The sequence below is a fragment of the Corvus hawaiiensis genome, chromosome 8 (assembly GCF_020740725.1).
Source record: "Corvus hawaiiensis isolate bCorHaw1 chromosome 8, bCorHaw1.pri.cur, whole genome shotgun sequence".
Taxonomy (NCBI): domain Eukaryota; kingdom Metazoa; phylum Chordata; class Aves; order Passeriformes; family Corvidae; genus Corvus; species Corvus hawaiiensis.
Window position 1 is genome coordinate 8,680,760 of NC_063220.1, and position 26,758 is coordinate 8,707,517.

The 26,758-nt window shown below is 39.0% G+C and overlaps 1 protein-coding gene across 1 annotated transcript; it reads right to left on the reverse strand.

The window, feature by feature from the left end:
* Positions 1–1,197: 1,197 nt before the first annotated feature.
* On the reverse strand, positions 1,198–22,731 carry CASP7 (caspase 7). Its single transcript, XM_048310957.1, has 7 exons — positions 22,631–22,731; positions 21,262–21,374; positions 6,414–6,562; positions 5,424–5,552; positions 4,778–4,953; positions 3,310–3,448; positions 1,198–2,774 (listed from the first exon to the last, which is right to left on the reverse strand). The coding sequence occupies exons 2-7, from the start codon at positions 21,372–21,374 to the stop codon at positions 2,551–2,553; spliced, it is 930 nt and encodes a 309-aa protein (XP_048166914.1). The 5' UTR covers positions 22,631–22,731; the 3' UTR covers positions 1,198–2,550.
* Between the last annotated feature and the right edge of the window lie 4,027 nt (positions 22,732–26,758).

A 26,758-nucleotide genomic window follows, 5' to 3' on the forward strand; every position in this document is an offset into this window, starting at 1 on the left:
ATAAAGCAACATAAAGAACCCTAAAAGATCATAAAGTAAAGGCAGTTTCAGATTTAAACAGCATTTAGTTAAACATACAATGGTGAAGCAGGATTTCTTATGCTGTCTATGCCATGACAAGGTAATTTCAGTGTCTGTCTTGGCTGTAAGTGAATTTTTGGAATCCTCTCCAGACACATTCAGTGTATTAATAATGATAGTGGCTTTACACACTAAACCATCTGGCTAATCTTGCTGATGGCAAGGGAATTGCTTTCCAATAGAAAATAGTCATAAATTTGATCAGGGAAAAAAGCTGAAACACCCTGCAGGTTTTAAATCACTATTCAACAACCTGGCTCTGCTTGAGTGAAAGGGTCAAGCTTCCTCATTCTGAGTGGGTCCTTCCAGGCTCATGGGCTGGCACAGCTCTCAGCCATGTCAGTATCACCACTCAGGGGTGATGTGTGTTGGTACAAAATTTTCTTCTGAAATAATATTAATGTTCTTTGGACATGATCTAAAGTAATGCTCGTCTAGCAGAGACACTGGTCCTGACACAAGGGGATGTCTTTCTGTCTTTCACTACTACTCTATTATCTTCCCATGTTACTTTCCTCTCTAGCAGAGTATTCAGGTATTTTATGCTGATCTTTCTATATCTCATATAACTAGAACTGGCATGAAGGATAGCTCTGGAGACAGGGGAATATTGTTCACAGAAATTTAAAAACAGGGCAAACCTCAAGAAAATAAAGACTAATCATCTATAAAAACATGAAAGAGCTTCCAGAGAAGTAACAAATACTGAAATGTTGGCTGGACATGGTAAACCAGGAATATCCTTAATGCCAGAATACAGCTTAAAATGGAGCTATTTGGCAGAAGCAACAAGGAGAACACTTTCCTATGCACTGCTAGAGCACTGTACAATTTACTGAATAAAGGGCAAGATCAAGCACTGGTAGATCAGGATATTTCCAATAAAATATTTCCATTAACTTTGGTTTACTCCAAGAGAGGACATGGCCTGTTCAACCCAAGTCACCCAATGCCAAATTACTTTTCTAATCTACCTTTCCACTGACACTGTGAACCTCCTCCTGAAAAAATACCAGAGTCCACCTGCATGCTTTAAAGAGAAGGGGACTGGGATAAATCTTGGTTGGTTTTTACTTCAAGAGATGGAGTGACAAACATGCAGATATACAAAGGGAATTTTTTAAAAAAAAGGTATTTATTGATATCATGCTCAATACATCTGTAAAACAACCATTTATTTAATTCAAACAACTGTAAATCTGACTTATGAAAAAATATATGTCTCACTATGTCACAGTATTTGTAAGAAAATAAACTCAACAATTTGGTAACTTGGCTTTAATGCTATGCACTTATTTCCTCAGAAGATTGCAAAAGAGTATAGAGTACATTAACTGGGAAAAGGGTGAACAACTAATCCTTTATCATCAGTTTAATCAAATCATTAAACTTACTTTCTTGAGCTAGCTACCAACTAAAGTGAATATAAAAAGTAGAAACATAAACATCACCAACATAACTCTAAAACACAAAATCAAGACCATACAGTATCTAAGAAGGCACTTCTGGTTTCTGATTCAAGTAAGCATTTCCAATTTTGGCAAAACTCCTCACAAATAGAAGTTAAATCTAAACATACATTTGTTACTGGAACATAGAATTCTATCTTTTCAACATTAAGTTTTCGTGTTTTATGATAAAGCCTTGTCATTAACTTTCTGATGGTTCAAAAGTTCTGAATCAACAAGCAGACATTTTTATTTCTGCAAGCAGAACTGCAATACCACTATTCCAGGTTTTTCTGTCAGCCAACTGTCAGTTGCAAGGCAAAAAATCTCTACAATGGTACTCTAATACGGTATCATCCAAGTAAAACTTGCCAATCTTTTACAATTTTAATTTTGATTGTTCTATTTGTTACATTTCCATACTGTTCAGGTAAATAATTTAAAAATATGGATTTTTTTATACATTCATCTTATGCTAGAATGATGATTAAGTAAACTGACTTCCATATTAAGCACAGAGCAACCATAAGCCTTCATTAATAATTTTCATTAAAAGGAAATGAATATATTAGACTAAGAAACACCCTTTTAAATAGCTACAAACTCTTTTTATCACTGGACATACCCATAATATGATGGTCTTTGGAAATTTCCAAGGAAGTTATGGTTCCATGAGCTAGCAGTAAATGAGAAGGGGTCTCAAGATTTTTTGTTTTTATTCTTAATTTCTGGGAGAAACCTTTATGGGTCAGGTAGCTGACTCATCTTCAGCAGCCATAAATCATCACAGCCACACTAAGGGAAACTGAGATACAATAATTAGTGATAGCTGCCAGGCTGGCCCACAGCTTCTTTAAAATATTGCATATTGTCCCTCCATCAGATACCCCAGCTTATACAACATAAAGATCTAGTGTTATTACACTTCTGTTATTAAAAATGTGTTACTCCTGTTTATAATCACATCTCCACCCAAAACCATACCCTGATCTTTCACCACTGGCTGTGTTACAATGCACTTTCAGAAGTAAAGTTCCTTAGTGAGCATGGAGACCACGCAGGGAATCTGCTTCTTCTCACTGAAGCGGGGATCGTCTGACTGGGATTCGAAATTCGTAGCCACCACATAGTTGACCCGTGTGAGGATCTGCATGATCTCGAGCTGCTTTCCATGCTCATTTAGCACAGAGCACAAAGACTGCACAAACCAGGATCCTCTTCCAGGATTTCTCCAGGAGTAATAACCTGACAGGAAAGACAACAAAGAAAATATGTGGGATTATTTTTGCTCTTTTGTGTGAAAGATTCTGGGAAAAGATTAACAGTGCACACACAGAAAGCTGAACTCCTAACATTGTGTCACATATCCTACTTCATTAAAGTTGAGGATAATGTGTATTAGCTCTCCAAACCTCACATTAGTAAGGTACCGTTCCACATTTTGGCATTTGGGAAACGGCAAGAAGTAAGATGTCACAGGTTTCCCCTCTGAGAATAAGTTTTGTGCTGTAACTGTTCCTCTTCCTGCCTTCATCACACATTCAACACACTGGGACGTGGAAGGGCAGAATTCCCAGAAAACAGTACTGCCTTTGCCATCTGTAACCTCCCTTTTCCTCTACAGCCAGTGTAGACAGGGTGGGTACCCAGTGTACACTGGGCCTTTGTGTTTTGTCCATCAAAGTACAATGTATCACCAGTGAGGGTCCATCTATATTCCAGTCAATATGGATGGTGAGTTTTCAGGCTTCTACCCCCACCCTGACCCTCTTTTCCTTACCTGGCACCGTGGAATATGCAAACAGAAAATCTGCTTCCACTGGGATTTTGTATCTCGGGTTGGCATCTGTTTCCAGGGTGTCATTGGCAGGTCCAGAGTCAGTTTGTATACCTTCATCAAATTCAGAGCCTCTGCAGGCCTGAAAGCAGAGAATAAATAGAATTTGTCCAATAAGGAGGAACAAGGTACTACAACAATTGGTATTCATCAACATTTTTAATGGATTCAGTTCTAAGCAGTACTTCACATGTATTAGAAGCAGAGATGCAATTCTGAGGGATATCTAATTGTTCAGTGATAAAGTTACTAGCTTACCCATTTTAAATATACATCCTGTAAGTAAAGGGAGGTAAAGGTGTTGAGGTTGTGCATCTCAGTTGTTTGTCAACAAGTGCCATGTCAGTGTTAGTTTATTCTAACCATGATAAATTTTACCAGTTTAGAGTCATCCTCAGCACTCAATTATTACATAATGCCTTCATAAGTGCAGCGTGACTTCTGGACAATTTCTTTGCACTTGACTTCACAGGTGGAGACTCTACAGTGTGGGCAACCTGTTCTAGTGTTTGACCACCCATTACAAGTTTATTGCAATTTTAATATTTTTCTATTTATCTCTTTGATTCTTAATTTTCTCTTAATCATGGGTTTAGCTAAAGGGCACACTGGGACAATGGTCTGGGTGGGTAATTTTCAGCTCTTGATCAGTAGCTTTGACTGAGTTCTTGCAAAAGAACAAGTCCGACTGGCTTATATAACAGGGCTGGTTGCCTTTATTAAGATAATTTTAAGTCTATAAAGTAACCATTTCAAAAGTGTAATTAGAAGAAACATCACTTTAGTAGTATGAAGAGTCTAAAACAGACTCAGTTTTCACTTTGAGGATGAGGATTAATTGATGGAACAGCCTAGGGAAAACCACATCTGCTGCAACTCTTATATGTAAATAATACTATGTATTATGTAAAAAGGAGAATTCAGACCCATGGTATGTCAGGTAATACTGCTTGAAACAGCTCTCTTTAAAAGCTTAACTAACATAGAATTAATTACATGCTAATTTAAAAATGCAATATAAATTTTTAGGCTACTGAGGAAGAGAAAAATGTTTCTTTTAGCAGAATACAGTAATTTGTAGAGGCAGCCTTAATAAAAAGAGACCTGGACAGTATTATTCCTATTGAAAATCACGTCATGTCTGCAGAAAAATGAGTTTATTTTTCTGCTTTGAAGTTCATATATTACCAAGAGAAACCATGTAGAAAATTACAATAATATTCTCATATATAAATTTTCTTTTAAAAGCAAACAATACTTTTTTCCCCCAGACAACTTCTCTCAACACATTTTTCATAAAACCTCCAGCAATATTCTGTAAGTCAAGCTACAGGGTTTTTCTAGAGCAACCAACAGAGCAAGTTTTCCCCACTGCAGCAGTAGGATACTGTGTTTACCTTAGGGCTATTACCTGAATGAAAAACAGTTTGGGTTTGCCTATAAGGCTTTTACACTTGTCTCCTCTGAACAGTGCAGTCAAACTCTTGATAGCCATGGGTCCATCTGTGCCATAGATGAGCCCTTCTTCCCCATGGCTTAGGAGGATACAGGCAAAACAAGCAGCATCACTGTGGTTCTCCTCAGCAGCTACAAGGCAAATACTTCTTAGTCAAAAGGAAGCAACCTTTTGAATTGAAATTATATTTAGCAAACACATTTTTCTGAGGCTAAATATATACTGGGGTTCTACTGTCAGGAATAAGGAGTGGATCACTTTTTACAATGTGATGAGTACCTTGAGTACAGGGATGCATCCTTCACTTGACTGAGTTTAGCACACTGGAATCAACAGGCTGAGCTCCTTATCTAACATGTCAAGGCTCTTCACCCAATACACAGGACAAGTGCTTCACAAGAACACTGTACATTTCTGAATTGATGCTGGGCGATGAGGTGGGGAATTAAGCCCAGTCCATTCAGAAAACAAATCCTTCCATATAGAAAATTGCATGTGTGGGGCCTAAACAATCTGTTCTACTTTAACCTGCAAAGAGTAGATTCAATGACTCCCAGAGGTCTGTTCCACTCTAAATTATTCTACGATTCTGAATTTTTACCTTGCTTCAATAATTTTTCCATATCATCACGGCTTCGGTCATTGTATGTATAAACCTCAAACCCTAAGTTTTTAAAACTCTTAGCAAGATCTCCAGCATCTTTATCGGTGCCATTGCGTGTGCCCATTCCTGCCAGAAAACAAAGAACATGGTTGACTGCACATTACACCACTCAAAATGATTCACGTGTTCAAAGGCAAATTTTTAAGTTTCTAATTGATAAACAATGTCTTGGTGACATGTTTTTAAAACAATCCTCCAACAGCATTGAGAACAAATTGTGAGATTTTAAAAATAATGCAATGTTCAGTGTTAACACGTATCTTGTCCTGAAAAATGCTGGCATGCCTCCAGCACCTTGCAACACAGGACCTCTAAGGCTGATTCATCTCCTTTTGGTTATGCAGGGAAACACAGGCACAAAGCACCCCATGGAAAACCTGTTGGAAAATTCCCCTGTTATACCCAGTAAAAGGAACTGATACACAATCTTTGGGGAAAACAACTTGCTGTGTTTGCCAAGTGTATAGGAAAAGTCCTACAAACCTCATTAGAACACAAGTATCTGCCTACCTTGAAACCTCATGTGGTCTGGAAAGTTAAATGCAGGAGTGTGAAAAGAGCACAGCTACAGCTATTAGCTTTTGTAGCTCATAGCTGTAGCTCAGGGACAGAGAATTTATAACATGGGTTGCAGATGCCAAAGTTCAAATTTTAACAACATAGTTTAAAACTCTGGAACAAAGGTTTGGTTTGATGTTGGTACAACAAGGAGACATGGTCTTTGAGACATATACTCAAAAGATGTTGAAAAGAGCCACTCTAACGTAAGTGTTAGAGAACAGCAAAAGTTTTAGGAACAACTATTTATCAAAAAAGGATAAATACATTCATTAAAATTCCATGTCCTAAAAATAAAATGCTTATTGATTAAAGAAAGTATAAAAACTCTATGGTCTGTAATGAGTATCAACAAAGGAAGAACGTTACCTGTTTTGTCTTCAAAATTTTTGTTGTTTATAATAATACATTTGCCAACTTTCTTGTAATCCATATTATACTGGAATGTGGGTGTAACAATTCGGTATTGATTACTGAGAGAGGGCTTTGGCTGTTCTTCTTCTCCATTCTTCTTTTTTCTAGGTGAACCACATGAAATTATTGTTAGTGACCAGTCACATGCATGGCCTATTTATCGTAATTCAAACCATTCGTGCAGCCCTGCCCAATGTTTTTCCTTCTCAAATGTTTCTTTTCTTCCTCCACACTTCGGATCGAGGCATAAAGATCTTGTGATTTCCATGAAGGGATTATTGTGTGTGGTTGGATTCTGACGAGGCAAAATAACTCTGGAGTGAACTGCAGCCAACAGCAGGACACACAGATCCTGACCCAGAGATAAAACTAATGGCCTGCATGAAGTGAGGCTGGCAGTAACCTTCTGCAAACTGCTTCTGGGCATATTTTAGTTTTACTGTAAGTAATTATTGAAACAACAGACAGATTTCTCTTAATAGCTATTCCAGGAACATGAAGACATGCAGTTTACCCAACTGTGTGATGAGATTTGTTTACTGAATCACCATCATCCCTAAATTCTGTGAAGATTAAGACTAAGTAGTAGGCAGTTTCTGCTGATGAAGGTTATAGATGTGAACAGGTCGTGTGTTAATTTGGTCTGCCAAAGAGCAGCCTGAACCCACGCAAAACCTGAAGCACATTTTAATGTAATCATTGATACCTGAACTACACATCAAATAAAACCCAAGAAAAAACAAATCAAACTATTATATTAATTAATAGGTTATATTAATATATGTTCTCTGGTTATATGGCTGTGTACTCATCTTTTTGCTATGTACAGGAGTCTTAGATTGGATTAGAAAGAGATGCCAAGGGATGGCACAGACATTACTCACAGATTTAATCTAAATGAAGTATCAACACCACATCCATTACAGCCAGCATGCACCTGACACACAAACACGAGGAACTCAGCAGTGCTTGCTTTTAGAGGTGGGCTTTTTGGTCCAAGCAGGTGGCTTCAGGTGTAGTTAAGATTTCCTCATGCAGAAATGAAGCCAGTAAGAGCCTATAAAGAGTCTGATTCAATCTCAGAATTGTAAGCAAGCTTTGGAGCCAGCCCAGTTAGAAACAATGCTCAGGAAAGGGCAGAATAAGCTACTGGCACCTCTCTTATTTATTTGTTCCAGCATCCAGCTTCCAATAGTGTTTATTGCTGATGACTGAGAGGAAAACATAACCTACTTTCACAGCACAAAAAACTGTATAATACACTTTGGTTATAGCAAAATTAGATTTTTCCTATAATGTCAATTAATTTAAGTACTTTCACTATTCTCATTCTGACATCTTCCTAAAGAATTATTAAGCTATTTGCTTCAATAATAACCTGTAGACATGAGATTGCTATGAATAGATTAAATACTGTTTAGGTAATCTACTTTCTTACCTGCCTGATTTAACAATGGTTGTCTTTTAGCTTTAAGTGTCCTCTTTTTTATTACTAAAGGACAAGATTAATTGGAATCTATAATAAACCTTTAAATGATTCATCACGTATAAATGCTACTGCAATTCAATTTCAAAACAGCTTCTTCTTATCTTGGAGTGTCGTCATGTTCTATTACAAAGGGCCAAATTAAATAGCTGCACCTGGCAGGCTTTCATTATGCCCTTTTTTCATGTGACCATCTTAATATCCTGTCCTCTTTTAGATTTCCCTTAGAGGCTAAAAAACAAGATATTGAGGATTATGTCTGATGTTCTGGAAATACAGGGTTTTTTTCTGACAAATTGTAAGTATGGGTATTCTCCTTGCATATCCTTCTCAAGGTCTCTGGAAGCAATAATTAAATATAGTTTGAGTCAAGAAAGTTGAGAAATGGTTCTTAACCATTTTAAAGAATTATTCGGAGATGTATGATGCTAATATTACATTTGACTTTCAAAGATATCTCGGATTCTTATTTTAACCTAACATTCCCCCTGGTCTTCTATCACCGGACAGTTGTTTGTCAAAGAGAGAAAAACAAATTTCAGAACAACAAATAATCATTCAGGTCCATGAAGGGGCATTTCCTCAGCCCACAGATTCAAGTTTCTACAGGTTTATCTGGCTTCAGTGATTTCCTGAAAAAGTTGTACAACCAACAGCGGCTGTTACAGACTATAGGATATTTTCAAGGGGATTGTGCACACATTTATGTCCAACCCATGAACAGCTGTCAACACTTGGGACAGACCCATTTGAACAGTATCAAGTTTGCACTGTCTGCTCTCCAAAAATGCTGGAAGTGATCTATCTCTAGCCCAGAAATCAGGCAGCCACGTTACCCCACAAAAAGCCTCACTGAAAATAGCAGCAGGGGTTAAGTGGCATAGCGATGTGGCCACGCAACTTCTCTGAAACCACTTCACTCCCAAGTTCAATAGTTTGCACTCATTCATGCAGAAATAGTCATGAGTTTAAGGGATGTAATTCCTGATGCCGGAATTCTCAAAAGCAGCCAGAAGCTCTATGCCAGTCAATGGCAAACGCCACACACAAGCCTTGGCAGCACATTTACCCATTCCTTTACAGAGGTTTTTGGTTTTATTTCACATGGTTTTGCTCTAATGATTCCTCCCAAGCCAAACAGGTTAATGAGATACTAAAAAAACCACAGCATGGTTATGCCTATCACTTCTTTACTGGCAGACAACAAAAAGTTCCAGAAATCTTTTGGCACCAGTCCAAACTGAATGAATAAGGAAGCAAAGGTTGTAGATTATACTTAGCCTGGGCCTGCACTCCAGACAGAAATTCTTTTTTTGAAGATTCTGGTTCCTGTGCCAACACAGCACAATATGGGAACTGCCTGCCTGGACTAAACTGACAGCATAATGTCCAACTTTCCAGATTCAACAAGCTAAATCAGACCTTGTAATGATAACTAATAGTTATAAATTTGTAATAATCAGTCCTTAAGGGAAATGTCCTTTCAGTGACAAGTTGGCTTATGATTGAAAGCCTAAATCCTTATTTTCTGATCCTTGAACTGGACACCTGTTAATATAAATGTTTACTGCTGTTCTTACTAAGCTTTCTAATCACTCTGTAAAGGGTTTCCACAGGTTAGTTATATGCTGTTATAAGATGTTTTAAACTATGTGCCCTCTATTTTATTTCTTTCTGCTTCTCTGGCATCTAGTTTCCTTCTTTGAGGATTCAAACTTGCCTGGTCTAAATAGAAAGTTGAATTTCCTGACTGTTTACTCATTCTTCAGGTCTTAATTACAACTGTGCCATTACTCCTCACTCCACTAGTGGTCACTGATCCTTCCCTTACACAGAAATATTCTTCCCATTGGTGCCGTCACATATTTCATGTTCTTTCCCTTTGGTCAAGAGTTCAGCAAAACTAAAGCTCTACTCTGGCACTTGCACATTCTCACCCTCACTGTGTCCCTAAATCCAGGCCTCAGGCTTGACAACAGCATCTTTGGGAATGTGATTTCATCAGGTCTAGAGTCAGTCGGTATCAACACTGTGAAAATCATTATTATCAATTTCTCACTTTTCAAATACAAAACTAAAGTTATCTGTACCATTTATCATTTTATTACTGAACTTTTAAATAGTAGTAGTCAAGTGTTTTATCAGCATGAGTGGCTAAAATTCTGTCAAAGTCAATGGAGATACCTCACTTGCATGAGTAATGGACTTGTTCATCTAAAGGACTCCTACTTACCAGAACAAACCTTCTTTTCTCTTATACTTGGAGGAAATTACTATTTCAATATGGTTCAAGATTTAAGGATAAAAACATCACTGTCAAGATTTAACTATACCTAAAGATTACTTAGAAAAAATAAAGCAGTGTCTCTTAGCAGCTGAGATTTCCTCTCCTTTGGCTTCCTTTCTACTGGCACCTCCCTCAATTCCTTTTGCTACCACACATTAGTATGACATACCAAGGTATTAAGAATCCATGTGCAGGACAAAGTCTTCCTTAAGCATTGTCTTTATTCATCTAACATTCATCTAATCCTCCGCCTGGCTATTTAAGTGACTGTTCTTTCCCAGGCAGAGTTGTTGAAAATAAACTCTAAAAATGGTATTACAGAGGGATATCTAGTCCCCTTCTCTCCCAGGAAAATTAGGGCCTTTTGTTGCTGTGCTGCAAAATGTAAGCAGAGAGACAAAAATTCTACAATTCTGGTATTATTCAAGGGAGCTGACATTCCAGCTTGGGTGGAATTCTACACTGATTCCATTCATTTTTATTTGAAGTACACACACAAAAGGAGAGAACTCTTACTGTGCTCTATGCAGTTCAGTAAACTTGGGCTTTCCTGGATAAGGAATATCTCAGAATATGATGACAGTTTTACTCTGGCATACTTCTTTCATACAATGTGCAATTATGTATCATTTTTGAATGACTGACAACATGTTTCTGTTAAAAAGGAAATTTGCCTTTTAAAACATGGTGTCTTTGCAAAACACATCACTTGAGTCCTTCTGGAGTCCAAATGCTTTTTGGCATTGGAGAATAGTTTTAGTCTAGTTTCCGTCACATTCTCAGCCTTTCTGTTGAGTCCAGGCAAGATTACAGCAGTGGTACAGTGACAAAGCCCACAGTACAAATATTCTCAGGTAATCCATCAACACCCACCAGAACCTTCATACACTTAGTTGTTGTGGGATGCAAGGTGTCTTAAACTGCAATGCTCTTTCATCTTTTACAAACAACTGAGACGTTTCCCTTAGGACTTTGACATTTGGGGACCTCTTTACAGGTTTCATTTGAATAAGTTCCCCATTAATTTACAATACTGTGGAGTGCATGGGACAGCACATTAGTTCTAAGGCCTGTGAAAAAACTTAACATAGCCTGTATTGCTGATTTATTTTTATGCAGTTTGTGCGGCCCTATGCTGCTTTTTCTGTCTAAGGAACTTCACTCCTTCCACTGTTGCATGCACAGTATAAATTATGTTTGTGACTACTGCTCATTGCAAATGCTGTTTGCTCACCTAGGGAAAAATCCTGGACTGGACTTAATTTATTTAAAAAGATAGCAAAAGGATAGGCAGAAAACCATGAAAATGCAAAGAAGATTGTGTTTGAATTCACAAGGCATCACTAAGCTTTGTGTAGTAAAACTGAGTGTGCTGGAGACCAATTTAGAGTTACTCTTCCAAAAAAATTGAACAGGAAACAGAATTTATAAATTAGACAAAACAACATTCAGTATTTTGCTATATTTTTCTACCTTAGCCTCAACAACTAATGGTCTGATACAGTCTCCATAATTTGTATGTCTGATGCTTTCTGATAATCAAGCATTAATATCTCTTACTTCTACATAACCTTCTCTTCAAGCCACCAGCTTTAATACTTTTATCCAGGTTTAATACTTTTATCCAGTCTAATTTCACTGTACTTAGTACACCTCTAATTACTGTACACTCCCCCCACTCTGGATTTTTTTTAATCTTGAAACCTGTTGTCAATAACAAGCAAAAGACACTTGTTAAACCTGACTAAAGCTTTTTAGATCTTAAGTTCTTTAAGTCAGACTCTTTGTTCTTTGTCAGATCCGTTTGGGTAGTGTCACACAGATTTAGAGCTGCATGCAAATAATAGATTATCCTCTTGCCTTTTTCCATTAATATTGCATCAGGTTGGCAGAGCAGCAACATTTCTGGACAAGAAGAATGTGTCACTACTTGAATTGTTTTTTGTAAAAATGAATATTCCTTTACTGTTAAAAATCAGAAAGCATAAATTATTATGGGATAAAGACTGAACCACAAGGTTTAGACCAAATACTAAAACTGTATTACAGTGCATTCAAAGGTGCATACTCAGGCTTGCAAATTATGTGCCAGCAGAGAAACCGGAAAAAAAACCTTAACAGTTGAAACAAAATTCTCCTGAGGAAAAAGGGGCAATACTAATTGTATAAGAGGAAGTTCAAGTAAGCATTGCATATTTTCAATTTCCCTATTAGCAGTTGTTAGCAAATGACTGCTGACTTTGATAGATGAGCACTAACAAAATAACCAGTCCTTAGAAGGCTATTTTAAAATATAATCCAGATAGATGTCAAAAGAAAACTGAAAAAATTTCTAATATTAAAATCAAGATATTGTCCCACAATAGAAAGTCTTCATTCAGCAGAAAGAAGAAAAGTGGCCTTACAAAACTGCACATAAAAGTTCCCCAAAAAGCATCTAAACATTATCTCATCTATATTGCTTACCATGGCAAGCAGATGTCTTACACAAAAGGCATGAAAACTGACAGCTGCAATTCAGAATAGCAAACATAAACAACACAATACCACACACACATACACAAACACAAAAACCAGTGCTCCTGGATTTCTGTTCCCTGTCAGGATCTTGTTTCATCTGCTAAAGAAATTCAAAACTGCAGTGAAACATGCTAGACTGGTAATACTGAAGTCTGAAGCTCGTATTTATTGATGATATATAAAGTCTGTGCTGTCCTTGCATATTTATACATTGCTTTGCTGAAATGCCTAAACTTTGAAAGTCATTTTTGGGAAAAGGCAGAATAAAGGGAAATGGCCTGTGTGCTTCCTGGAACACCACAGCCCACAATGAACACACTCCACTTTCCTCCCTGGAGCACCAGGACTGCTCAGGCAATAAAATAATGACTAAATGTTCTCAAGAACAGGGCCATAGGAATTCATTAGCCTTCAGTTTCTTTTTGAACTGCCAATTACTTCAGGACTTCTTAAGGGCATCTTTGGAATCAGACTGTCAGCTGACTAAACAGAGACAGTTCAAAAGTCAACAGAGGCAAAGCCTTTTGCTTGAAGGAACCTGAAGTTAGGAACCTACTAGGACAGTACCTCTTGTTCATTTGGAAATGCATGCCACAGGCCCTTCAAATAACTGTAAACACAGTAATTTTGAACAGAAAATATTGCTGCAGCAGTCTCGAAAGAAAGGAGTTAGGTAAACAACGAGATTATTTCCTTGAACTTATCAAGATAATACTAGAGCTGGGAAGGACCTAAGGTATCATTAAAAAATTCTTTCCAAGACTTGATTGAGTTCATTCATCCAAAAAACCAGTGTCATACTAAAAATATTCTTGATGTGATGTAAGTAGCAGTACTGATACAGATTTCACAGAAAATCTGCAAATTTATTTAAAGAAATCCTGGCATTTCCCTAAGTTTCCTAATATCATATCTGAGAGTACAACACAGAATAAAATATATTCATTAAGACCATATGCTAGCTATGCTTTGCCCAATTAATTTGATGAAAGGTATTAAACAAACCTAAAGGAATTGTGCTTCTGCTGTTGAATAACTTCGGGAAAGCAACTCCGTATCTCTGGGTCTTAGTTTTTCCATTACAAAATGAAGCCTAAATAAACTTATTTCATAAAGCAATTGCAGATCATGTGGCTTCTTTCCAGGGAGATGGTCGTGCAGAAACTGAATGCCCCATGCCCTAACCAATGGATCCAATCTCAGTGCCAATCCTGTGCCATGTGCTCTGGGATAACCCTGCTCGAGCAGGGACGTTGGACCAGATGACCCATTGTGGTCCCTTCCAACCTGAGCCACTCTGGGATCCTGTGATTCTGTACAGTAAAGTAGAGAATAATTTTAAAATCCACTATTTTGTGCATCTGTGCAATGTTTATGCTCGGAGTGTGTGGGTTAGCTTACTGACAGGTGCCTCCTGGAAAGAAAATGCATGAAACAAAGGCATTCTTGCTGCCCGCTTTGGAGGTTTACAGTGGATCTCAGTCCAGAAACAAATTCCTATCTTTGATTACTGCACATTAGTTTCCCTGAAGAGAGGAAGCTGCTAATGCCTGTGTATGACTATTTAACATCAATTGAAACGAAATACATTTTAAGTACCTCATTATAAGACATTTTTCAGACCCTAAGCTACTCTTGTAGCTTTTTTGTTCCATTTTAGTTTCAGATGCATCTCCAATTAGGAGAGAGAATCTTCTCTAAAAACCTGGAAAACTGAGAAACTCAGCCCAAGACAACTGAAAACTCACTGTGTAATGAAAGAGTTGAGCTGTTTGAAAGAACAAGCCTCAGACTGCAACTTCTGGCATACTTTGTAAATGTCTTTTGAAGTTCTGATAGTTGCATCTAAATATGTCCTCCTGTCTTTTTAACTATGTGTTAGTGATGGCCTTAACTAATTCAAATCAAAACTATGACTGCAATTTCATTTATTATGTGCAAATGAAGCAGACCAAGTGCATTGGGACTTGAGCCAGCTGCACTTTGGACAAAAAGTTATAATAGACTAACACCTAATATTATCCACGTTTCACAACAGTTAAAAAAAGACAAAAGTAAGAAGAAAAGAAACAGGTAGCAGTGTCCTAGTTTCGTGCACTTAATATTTTAAGGATCACTTACCACCCACACGATAGTTTTGTGGCGTGATGCCTGCAAAACAGAGTTCTAAAGTCTCAATGATCACTTTGTAATTGAGATTCAGCTTCCCAATTAGCTGCGTGGTATCTGCCATGCAGGCCTCACAATATTGAATGCAACATAATAGCCAAATAACATCCAAAAGGTAAATTTTTACAAATAAAGAATTTTGCTTGCTGAAAGGCTTTCTGCTCATTTCTAGAAAACCAGCACATCCATACCTTCCATGGGTGTTCTGGAAACTGGAATCTTGCATGATCATACCCTAGGTAGTATAATGTACATAGACAACTGACAATTATATGCAAAAATACCCCATGAAGCTGCTTTTACCTTTCATAGGTACTAAGGGCAACTAACAGGTACATATGGATTGCTTGGGAAATGACTCAAAATAAAGCAAGCCCTCCAAACACTGATTCTCAGAGAACACTCTGGCAAGAATTAGCAATTGCAAAATGCCAGTGGAGCCACAATTAGCTTGCAATAACCATTGAAACTAAACTGTTTTAGGGTATAAACTCATGATTTTTCCAAGCAGGTGGCAGAGAAGGAAGGAGGCGAATAACATTCTACAGTACCTTGGCTCATCATCAAATGGTACTCCACACTGCATCTGAAAACAGTTTCAGCTTGTCCTCCAGAGCAAGTCTGATCTTCTCTGCTAATGCTAGGAGCCCACCATGCTCAGGGTTACATTGCAGAGAGAAACAGGATGCTCTGTGTGCTCAGGCCCCAACATTCGCCTGTGTCAGCAGTGGGTCACGCTGGACTGTTCTGTGGGGCTATTCAAACCCCCGTAGCCATCACCCTGCGAGCTGAGGTCATGCAGGCCTGATCTACCTCTGCTGACAAGCGGAAAACACGCTCCCATCACTCATTCCATCTCTGCTCCTATGTAAGAGTACAGGAAAACAGATTCTGAGATGGAGGTGGGACAGCAGACTTCACTTTGTGGTATGTTCCTCTTCCTTCTGTCAAAACCTGATCCACCAGTGCTACAATATTTACACAATGAATGTTTCCAGCAAAATAATACAAGTCAACGTGCATAGTTTACAAAGCCTCTCTGTACTTTAATCAGTACAACTATTTCCTACATATTTACCCTCAAACAGTTTTTGTTTATTATAAATTTGTCTTATATTTGTTTGGATTGCTTTGAAAGCTTAAACGTCACACTACATAGTAACTGTCCTCCAAAGTCTGTACGATACAGCCCAGAGTTTGTTGTAATGAACAAAATAAATTAGTGCACTAAAAAGTAATTAGGATACTTGACTGTGATTACTGCAGATACAGTTCCTAGATAATCCAGTGTTTGCTGTGCTTCACAATATGAAGTCTCTAAGGAGACTGGAAACAAATATTGACCATGAATTAATGAGTTCTTATAATATAGACTAGGTACTAGTTCAAGATACTTGGGCTTTTCCTGTGTGGTACATTCAGCAAGCATCCAAGAGGAAAGCACAAGCACTGACCAGAGTTTCCACTCATTGTTAAATACTCCTGCAGTGCTCTCCAGAAGTTGAGTTCCAGATCTAACAAAAATTGCTTTAACGAAACAACAACAACAACAAAACTCCCCCAAAAACCACACACAAGAAAAAGCCACCAAAAAACCCCACAAACAACAACAAAAAAAACCAAACAAAAAACCCAAACCCCATCTGACTTAAAAAAGAGTAATAAAAATGAAATATCCCTGCTGTTCCATGTTACAGTCTCTTTATTGTCTTTGTAGGAACTTTACCAAACTATAGATTATTTCTGAAATTTTATGTTTGGCGCTTTGGGGTGAACATAAACAATAGATATTTACCTTGTGCTAAGCAGAACAAACAAACTCCAAACAAAATTTAAATTATATTGTGGTAGGTTTTGGAGCTGTGACAGTAAAAGGAAAGATCATCACCCCTTTACAGGACAGACTAAGGCACACAGGGACTTCCTTAGAGACATTAAGGAAACATGAGGCTGAAACAGGAGGTCAACTCAGACATCTGAGTTGCAGCCCAGAACATAACTTCAGATAATGATTCATCAGCTGTTATTTGCTTTAAAGTAGCTGGCTATTTTTAGTCTAAGGATAAAAGAGATACTTTTTTTGGCAGTATTTACTTTAAAAGGTCTGTAATATTCTGATACTGAAAAATGTGTAACAGAATGGACAGCTCTGGAAAACATGCATCTGTATCACTGTGAAGCTGCTCTTCATAAAAGTTCTACCTGAAAAGCAGCTTCTTTTACAAATCAATATAAAAAAAAAGCTGTTGGTAATCCTCACACAGGACACTTATGAGCTGGACTTGATCCTTGTGGATCCCTTCCAACTCAGAATGAACGTGATACTGTGAGAAGTGGATGGAAAATAGCTCCCCAGAAGACAGAGGAACAACAGAAAAGCAGAGCTGAAACGAAGACAACTTTCCACACCTGTTACAACTCCAAACCTGAGGTTCAGCTGAGGATGAATCTCAAAAACGAATATTTATTCTTTGAAGGACAAGGCTATTTATTTTGAGAAATATGGCTATACTGAGACAAGGGTCATGAAATTAAAATAGACAGCCTTTGGTAACATCTGTGCTTCCCCACCTTCATGTCCTGTAACCCAAATAAACACTGTACACATGAAAAGAAAAGAAGCTCATATATCCATGAATCTTTTTCATCTAAATACTAATTTACAAACCTGGTAGATATCTTAACAATATAATTATCACAACCATTGAACTGCAGAAGGCTTGATGCGCACTGACATTTCCAGGAAAGTTTCAAATTAATCAAAAGTCTCAAATTTTATAGTGGTGTGACTTGACAGAAATAAATTTCTTACAGATATTTTGGGTTTGCAGTGTTAAACAACTAAAATAGTCTTGGTGACTATATGCCCCACAAAACCTCTCAAATTCCTCAGTGGGATTTTCTTACAATCCACTTCATGTGTCTGCATTGAGGGCATTACAGAATCACACACTTTCAATTGTAATTAAGTATTTGTAAGAATTTTTAAATAGATATTTAAACTGTGGTTTTGTTTCCAGATCAGAACGGGAATATTGACTGTAAAACAAGACAGTAGGGCTGGAACAGATAAAAGTAACCAGAAGAAATATGGTTCTGTACCATTAAATTAGGATAAAACTGTACCTAGATACTACTAACAACCACCCCTTCTGCATTGTTTCTTCACTGAAGCCCACAAGCAGTCAGGATTTTTGACAGTGCAAGTGCAAGTCTACCAATCCTTGGGAATTTTTGGATGCAGCTTTTCAAAAAAACCCAACTTTTATTAGGATTAAGAGAAATCTTAGCTCTACTTAACACAGTGGAACTGCAGTTTTATTCTATTTCATATTACATTAACTTTGCTGGATGCTAAAATGTGCTTGCTGCTATAAATCTCCAAATGTAGGTCCCCAATAAAACACAAAAGATACTAAATGAAGATATTAAATCATCTTGTGGAGAAGCAAAACTATATTTAAAGCCTTGAAAGTGTAAAAGGAGCACACACAGCATACAAAGGAAAGACTTATATGGGAAAAAATTCTATTAGCTAGACAAAAAAATAAAATACACATTTGAAATCCTTAGCTCAATCTTTGTTTAAACACATTTTTTCGGTGTGCAGCCTTGCCAGAATGTGTCCTGATATTTTTGCTTTCTGAAACAACTTTTTGCCCAACTGCAACACAGCCCAATTTTTGTCCTTCCTGCAGCACACAAAATTAATGCCCTCCTGCCATCTAGTGGCTAAAAAAAACCCGGAGCCAAACACCGCTGGCGGATTTAATCCAAAACTTCTTCCAACTCTTTTTCCCCACCCAACAGTTTTTCCTCACCGACACGAACTAAGCATTAGCACTTTTCCAAAGAGAAGGAAATACAGAGAAGATAATACCCCAAAACTGTTGAGCTGTCAGAAGAATCTGCCCATCCTGGCTTGTTCTGAGCCTCGTGGCCTCCTTGGTAAAGCAGCCTCACAGACTTCTCAGAAAGAAGTGAGTAAGATTTAATTTACTTCTAGTTACTTCTCTTACAAGGTAATCTCCAGTCACAGCCAGAGAGTGGCAAATTGCAGCTGTGAAGCTACAGGAAACAGCTGGTCTGTCTACACAGCTTTGAATTTAGCTTCTCAGTGCTCTGTTCTCTCAAATTAAAATTAATGTGCTTATTTAACATCACAAGTTACTTGTTCTCCTATTGAACTTACATATGTTAAGCAATGGGACATGAAATGCAGTGAAGAATTTCATTGAAAGTATACACAGCTGGTGAAGACTGGGTTGATGAAAGAAACAAAAAAAGGGACAATAAAACTGTAGTCACTCTAAAGCTTTCTAGACACCTTATCTAAGATGTACTCATGTTGTCAAAATGAAGCTTTGGCAATCAAGACAGAGAGCCACACTGGTTCAGGTAAAAGTAGATCTAGCCTGGTATTGGGTACTGACTAATAATGAGTCTGAAGAAAAAAAATTGGATGCCAAACATACTCTCATGGAGACCTGACTTAGGATCAACTTTACCAAAGATCTTAATATCAATGTCCCACTGGACCTTTCTTCCACACATATGTCTGATCTCTTCTGAACTTACCTAAAATCTTGATATCTGCATATCCCCTGGCTTTAAGTTCTACAGTGACTATCTGCACTACGTTAAAATTACCTCTTAACACTTGTTTTAAACCTACTGCATGAACCTTTCATTGGATGTCCCCTAGATTCCCTGTGAGGCACAAAGAATGATCCTTCTCTCTTCACTTTCTCCTTTATTACAATCATAGTTTTAGCTCATATCCCATCTTCCTTTATCCTCTCACACTCCTGTCCTGTCTTCCTTCAGGCCAAAGAGTTTTAGTTTCTGTAGGACAAAGATCTTGTCTCCATGCTTCGATTTTTAAGACCTTAATTTTTGAGTACCTCTTTCCTCTTTAAGCAATCACTACTTTCTTCAGGAAGCTCTGTTAGATTTCTCAAACATATTTTTTTCTACAAAATCTAAGTTGAATTCTCTTAATTACCTCATATTTAATCTGAGCAATTTTTTACTTCTGAAGAAAAATGTTGCAAATTGCATCTTCAAGGAGTTCCCAAAAGATGAATGCCTCAAACTGATGAATAGCCAAATTATTTGAAAAATTTCTTACAGAAAAAAGTCACAGAAATGCTGATTATTGCCTTTTCTTTGGAAATTATTAACTTTGAGTTGCATAATTTAATTATAGTATTAGCACATCACCTCTTATAAAGAAGACCAAATCAAATATCAAAACACACATTTTATAAAGTTGAAAAGAAACCTTTGAAAAATATTTGACAAGATTTAGAAACAAATGATACATTTGTATATTCGTTAAAATTAATAATACACATGCACATCATTAAATATATTTGAGGAATGATAAAATGAGACAGAGAAAGTACAGTGGTTTTCTTAACAGCACATCAAAAGTCTTCTAAAACTAAAGCATCTTCACTTCTCTCACAAATTTTTTACCCCTGTTAAACTCATAGAATAAACAGCAAAAATAAAAGTATATTAGCCATGTACTTTCTCTGAATTATACTGCTCACTTTAATGTAAATGTCCAACAGCAAAACAAATCAAAACCTCTCTGTAAATGCATTAGCTTTTGTATTAAGTATGTCCTAAAAAAATCTCACTAAATCCAATGTGAAGTAGCCATCCGCTGACATTCAACAGCCATTTATAAACTTTGCATGTTCATTTTCCATCTTTTGCACTTCCAATCAGATTTATCCAGTGTTTTCAGGAGTACAAACAGCAAATAGTGCTTGCTTCCTACTGATTTAACAAAAGTAAGCTTCAGTGAGACTACTATGCTTTAAAATGAAAGGCTTTTAATGTGTTCTGTAAAGGGCTACATCTCTAGACTTGTGAGGCTCCTTTGTGCTGCACCCGAGATGGCACATCCAAGCTTTAAAGTAACTTAGACACTCAGCAAGGGATTCCAGTGATGCTGGAGATTAGCTGAGTTGAGTGCAGTAAAATAGGTAATTAATGGCATATTCAATTCCCAGCTCCACCAAAGGTCGATGTTTAAGATGTGGGGCTATAATTGATGCTAAATGAAGTTGGTGGTTTCTTAGCTGCCCAGTAAAACCTACAGGAGATATTACAGGTTTTCCTATAGGGAGATCCTATAAAGAAATGCTTTAAGGTACAGACCAGATACATTAAATTCATACAATATAAACCACCTTTCTATTAAGACCATCTATAACATTGTGGACATGGCAAACTGAACACCAAATCAAGCCTTTTTACATTTGTATTATTAGAAGGGTACCACAGCAGCTGATACAGTAAGAACAGGGGTACAAGTAGTAACTTACTTTCCAAAAAGTGAGAACCTGCTGCTTCTGTCTGGCCTTGCATCAACTACATCATGGCCACCTTCATCACCTCCCTCTCCAGTAGGGAGGTCATCACGCTGATCCTCTGACATCTACAAGTAAAAGTACAAGAATGTAAGTGTCCTTCAGTGAGTACTGACATTTTAGAAATACTTCTGTAAACCAGACTGTTTATGGTCTGATTTATAGAAGATACATGTGAGGGTTTTAGTCAGTTTTATTGTATAATATTTCCTCAAGAAAGAGTGGCTACAGATTTCTGGTCCTGAACTGCTGTGGCATTGCACATGTTCAGCCATCTCTATCATTTTGTGACAGTTACCAAAAGGAACTTGTCTAATACCACTCTCAAAAATGCAGATTAGAGTAAAATTAAAAATAATTTTATGGTGAGAGATCACAGAATCACAGAATACAATCATAAAACAGAATCAGAATATTCTGAGTTGTAAGGGACCCACCAGGATCATCAAAGTCCAACTCCTGGCCTACACAGTGTAGTGCCAAGAATCACACAATGTGCCTGAGTGCGCTGTCCACATCATAGAAATAATTCCCAGAAAGTTTATCATGGTCTGGAGAGAAGTATATTGGGATGAAACCAAGGGCAACTAACATTAAAATATTTGTATCTGCAATTCTGTCCAGTCCTAAAACACCCAGAGAGCTCCTGTTTCTTTATTTGCATATACACAATCAAATGTATGTAAGAGAAAAAACCCTGTGTATTTTCTACGGGTGGTTTTAACTTAATCCAGATCATTAAGCAGTTGGGAAACTACAAGAAGAAAGGGCAGCACAATGATCTGCACCAGCTCAGCGCGGCGAGAGAAGCGCAGGGCAGACGCTCCACTCAGGGTGGGATGCACTGAAACATCTCGTCTCTGGTTCCAGATTTTCATGAGGAAATTAGCAGCGATTCCTGCCCCTTCCCCATAGTTAGGCAGACTAAATTTGCTTTTATCGTCCATTCACACGTTTGCATAGAGCTTGAAACCCCGGACCCCTGCAACAGCAGCAGCAGCAGCTCAGAGGCCACCAGCGGCTCCACGGCTGCCCCAGCTGGCCGGGGAGCGGGGCTCTGGCTGAGGTTTGGGAGCTCCCCGAGAGTAGCAGCAGCTCCCAAAGCTGGGTCTAGCCTGGGCTTTGACAAACACGCATACAGCAGGAAGAGAAGCGCGCAGGCCGCGGGCGGCAGTGCCGAGGAGCAGCGCGGGGGCCGCCCGGGGAAGCGGATCCTCAGCAAGGAGCGCGCACCCCGAGGGGAGGAGGGCAGGGCAGGGGGCCGGGGACAGGGGCAGGGGGGAGGCAGGGGGCTGGGAAGGGCTGGGAAGAGCCCGGAGCTTGCCTTGCCGCTGGGTCCGGCCGGGCGGGAGCGAAAACGAACCTCAAAGCGAAACTTAAAGCGAAAGCAGCGGGCGGTGCCCCCGGGGCGGCGCCGGGGCGGGGCGGGCTCCCCTGGCGTGTCCCCGTCCCCATCCCTGACCCTTGTCCCGGTCCCCATCCCTGAGCCCATCCCTGTCCCTGGCCCCGTCCGTCCCCCCGTCAGGGTCTCGGGCGCAGCCCCCGGGCCCTCCTCGCTCCCCAGGTAATGACGGCCACATCACAGCGAAACCGAAATTACCACTTTTTAATAGCTGTGCTCTGTCACACCCCCGCGAAAGAAGAGCCTGAAGTTTCATGGTGACAAGAGAATGTCTAGATCTAAGGAAAATTTTCCCCTTATATAAACTTCAGTGGCATTTCCTTATCCTCCCAATTATTCTGCGTGTTGCATCTCTGCTAATTATGATATCCCACTGCGTAGCCGTAGCATCAGGCCCAGCAGTCCAGTACATGGACTGAAGATTGGCACAGTCTTGCTAATTACTCCTGGATGCAGGCTCCGATCCTGCAAAATCATACACCTACCCAGCAGTGCGTGGTGTTTAACATTCACTACCTGAAGAGTTTTACATCAAAGAGACATTTTTCAGTGTAACTGCCTCCTAATTGGCACAAAACACAGGCATGGTAACAAACAGGCTTTGCTCCCCGACAGGTCAGTGCCTCGATGTGATGGAGGAGCACTTGCCGTGTGTCTGCACGCTGCTGCTGGGACCACTCCCTGCTTCCTGGGATTATGCCTGTGGCTCCTGGTTGGATGCATAGCCAAAGTTTTCTCTTGAAAATCAAACTAGTAGAATCTTATAGTTCCTCTCATGCCATCTGTTCGCTGCTTCTTTTCAAGAAGACAGCATCACTTCCAAATCCATAATGGATCACCATGGACAACAGAGACACTGGAAATGTATAGATTGTGGTAGAGAGGAGAAGAGAGAGAAGAGAGGAGAGGAGAGGAGAGGAGAGGAGAGGAGAGGAGAGGAGAGGAGAGGAGAGGAGAGGAGAGGAGAGGAGAGGAGAGGAGAGGAGAGGAGAGGAGAGGAGAGGAGACTGTAATCACCAGCAGTGACTGGCAGTGGCACCTGAAATTCAGAACATCAAAATATGGTTTTCTGATGATGTGTATGGGTGTTATCCAGGAAATCCAGACTCTGCTTGCTTCTATATTTTGATGGAAGTGTTTATCCATTGCCATCTCGCCAGCACAGCCAAATTAGCAGACCTAGCAACCTTTGTTCTAAGGGTCATTGTATTGCTATCAAAGAAGTGGTCTGATAATGCTTGCCGATTTCCAAAAGTTTACTATTAGAATTGGTTATGGGGAATTTCTGACTCCAATAGTTGATGAAACTTCTGTTTCTGTGTTCTTTTCACGTTAGTTGCTGGCATTCACAAAGAGAAAATTTCATTCCTCAGTGTGCTGCAATGCCTTTTTAAAATAAATGTTAATTTTAATGCAGTATATGGTGCTAGACTTTTTTTCCAGAAAATCTTGCTTTTTTTTCAGTATGGAGTAAGGGAAAAATTAGAAGGATAGTTGAAGTAGAAGGAAGTATCTTGCTTCAGGGCATGGAGTGATTGCCACCTAGGAAGGGTCGGGAAGGAAAAACTTTCTCATGTAGAATATGGCACAGCCGGTTGTATGCGTTACTGGGCAGGGGGAAGAGCCAGCAATGTGATACCTATAGCATCACCATTCCTCTCCTTTGCCCTAGAGACTCCTCTCCTCCTTAAAAACATTAAAAACGAAGCCTTTGACTGGATATTTGCATTGGGGAAAATAAGTGTTTAACCACTGTAAGCAGCTGCAGGATGACGGTGGAGCGTGCCTTTGGGAAATTGAAAGGTGGATGACAGGTACAAACTATTCAGAGGCAAGTGAATAGTGCCTGCCTGGAATAATAACTGTGTCCTGTGTTCTGCACAACATCTATGAAAACAAGGATGGGGTTTTGCTGAGACCTGGGAGGCAAGTGTGGGAATACTTTTAGGATGGAGGATTTGAGTGACTCACAAGGTGTTCCCTCCTAAATTGCATTGTGAGATTTTTATATATTTTGCAAGAAAGGATGGATAGTTTTGATACGCTGGGGGAATATGGGGGCAGTGCAGTGTGATTTGGCACACCACAGCTTTAGGGAATTCTCTAGAATAATGCATCTGAGTCATCATGGTGCATGTGTTTTGGTGGGATTTCTCCATAGTCAGGCAAAGATGATCTGTTGCAGATGCCTTACTTTATGAATTTTAAACTTGGGTCTTCTTTATGTTTTGATACATGACAAATGGTCATATTTGGACACTGGTGGTCATGTGGGCTATGCTGTGCATGCTGTTCACGTTTTTCTTCAAGCTTTTAGCTTAAGTTGTAGCACATCCTCACCAGTCCTTTCTCTGCTCTATAATCTTCTTGGCCTCTTGGTTCTCTTTTCGATTTCTCTCTTACTTTATCTTGCTCTGTTAGAAACATTTGCAAAAGCCCTACACTCTTAGGTTTTGCTAACACTGCCAACAAGGGGAAAGTGTAAGCATAAACCCTTCAATCATGAACTATAAACAGTTGTTGGTTGGTTTCCAAAGCAGCAAAAATGTAAAAAGCAACTATACAAGTTTAGAAGATTGTTCTTTACAGGTTTTTATTCACGTCTTGGGAGATTTTGATAAATCTTTTCCAGCTTTCTTTCAATATTTTTCTAAGCTGAATTTGCTACTATGCTAAGTTTGATTAGCATGGAGAGACTGCATGAGGAAAAAGGCCCTGAGCCCAGGTAACTAATTAACCACAGGGTTCACAGAAGGTGAACATAAACAAGGGTGGTATAGTGCTTGAAATTTTACAGGCAGCTTTTAACACTGGATAACACTCCCACTTTGTGTAGTGAACCAGCACCTTTGGGGTTTTTTTGCAAACAGAGGGAAGATAAGGTTGCCATAATTTGTGGTGTCTGGCTTCCTGCTCTTCATGTGTTTGGAAGGGCACAGCTGCAATTCAGGAGTAACAGAGGAGGTGACCCTGACTTGAATGTCTCTTTAGAGGTTACTTTGTGTGACTAATATGTGCTTCTTTTACAATCAGATTGAGGGTGCAGAGGTGCTCCACGTTTTCTAAGCAGTTAATGCAGTGAATTTAAGGAGGCTGGAGAGGTAACAATGTTTCTTCCTACTAATTTGCACTTTCAAGGCACTGTCTCCTTGTACTTTACATGTAACCGCAGTACTTCTAAAACTTCTAAATTAAGGTTCTACTGTTAAGTAAAGCCTTTTAGGATTTTCATTGATATCAAAAGGGCTTTATGAGGCCTTACTAAAGGAGGAAAAAAGCCACAATGAGCTTTTAACTGAAGAGAAAATGTCTTGCTAAGATTTGTCAAGATAACAAACTTGCACTGGTTTTGTGATTTAATTCCTTGCATGATCAAAATGAAGTGCATGCTTTGTAATGAGACCATTCAATGTTTATTTTTCAATAAACTCCCTTTTCTGTTAGCAACTCATCTTTAATCCAGGGTGGTGAAGAGCAGAACAGTTTTGGGGTCCTCAGAAACAGGGAAATTTTTAAGAGACTCCAGCAGAACTGGTGCACAGTGGATGTGAGGGAAGTAGTGTGGATGGGAATGGCAGTAGCTGTAGAGGACATTCTGTCTTACCACACTTCTCCTCTTGTACATGCCGTAACTTGGGAGAAGCAGGAGAACTTGGAATATGCATTTGCTGACTTCCAGCCAAGCTGGTAGTATCTGTCACTGTGAAAAGAGAAAAACAGGCTTTGTATATCTTGAAATGAAGTAGGATTTATCTGTAAAATAAAGGGCTTTATCTGTCAGAGGCCTTTTGGAAGGAGCTCATGGCCTCATTCCCTTCAGGGCCCTCTGTAAGCTCTCTGGGTGCACAGTGCATGTGGGCTGCATGAAGATCCATGCTGGAGTCCTGTCCAGATGGTCAGTGTTCAGGTGACTCCTGGATGAATTAGTCGTTCTGTAACTGCCAAGTCTTTATGTTTTTGTGTGGTTTGGGGTGTCCTGTTTCAGCACCTCTCCAAACTCATTTCAGAAGGGTCTTCAGCTATGCAGGGACAGGAGCAGGGACAGGAGCA

What these genes read in the sequence shown, in the direction of transcription:
- CASP7 (XM_048310957.1), bottom strand. Translation starts at nt 21,374, where the DNA reads ATGTCAGAGGATCAGCGTGATGACCTCCCTACTGGAGAGGGAGGTGAT. An exon ending in AGGTTCTCACTTTTTGGAAA is followed by an intron (nt 6,563 to 21,261) that starts GTAAGTTACTAC and finishes TGGTTCACCTAG; the next exon opens with AAAAAAGAAGAATGGAGAAG. An exon ending in TGCATATTCCACGGTGCCAG is followed by an intron (nt 2,775 to 3,309) that starts GTAAGGAAAAGA and finishes CTTTCCTGTCAG; the next exon opens with GTTATTACTCCTGGAGAAAT.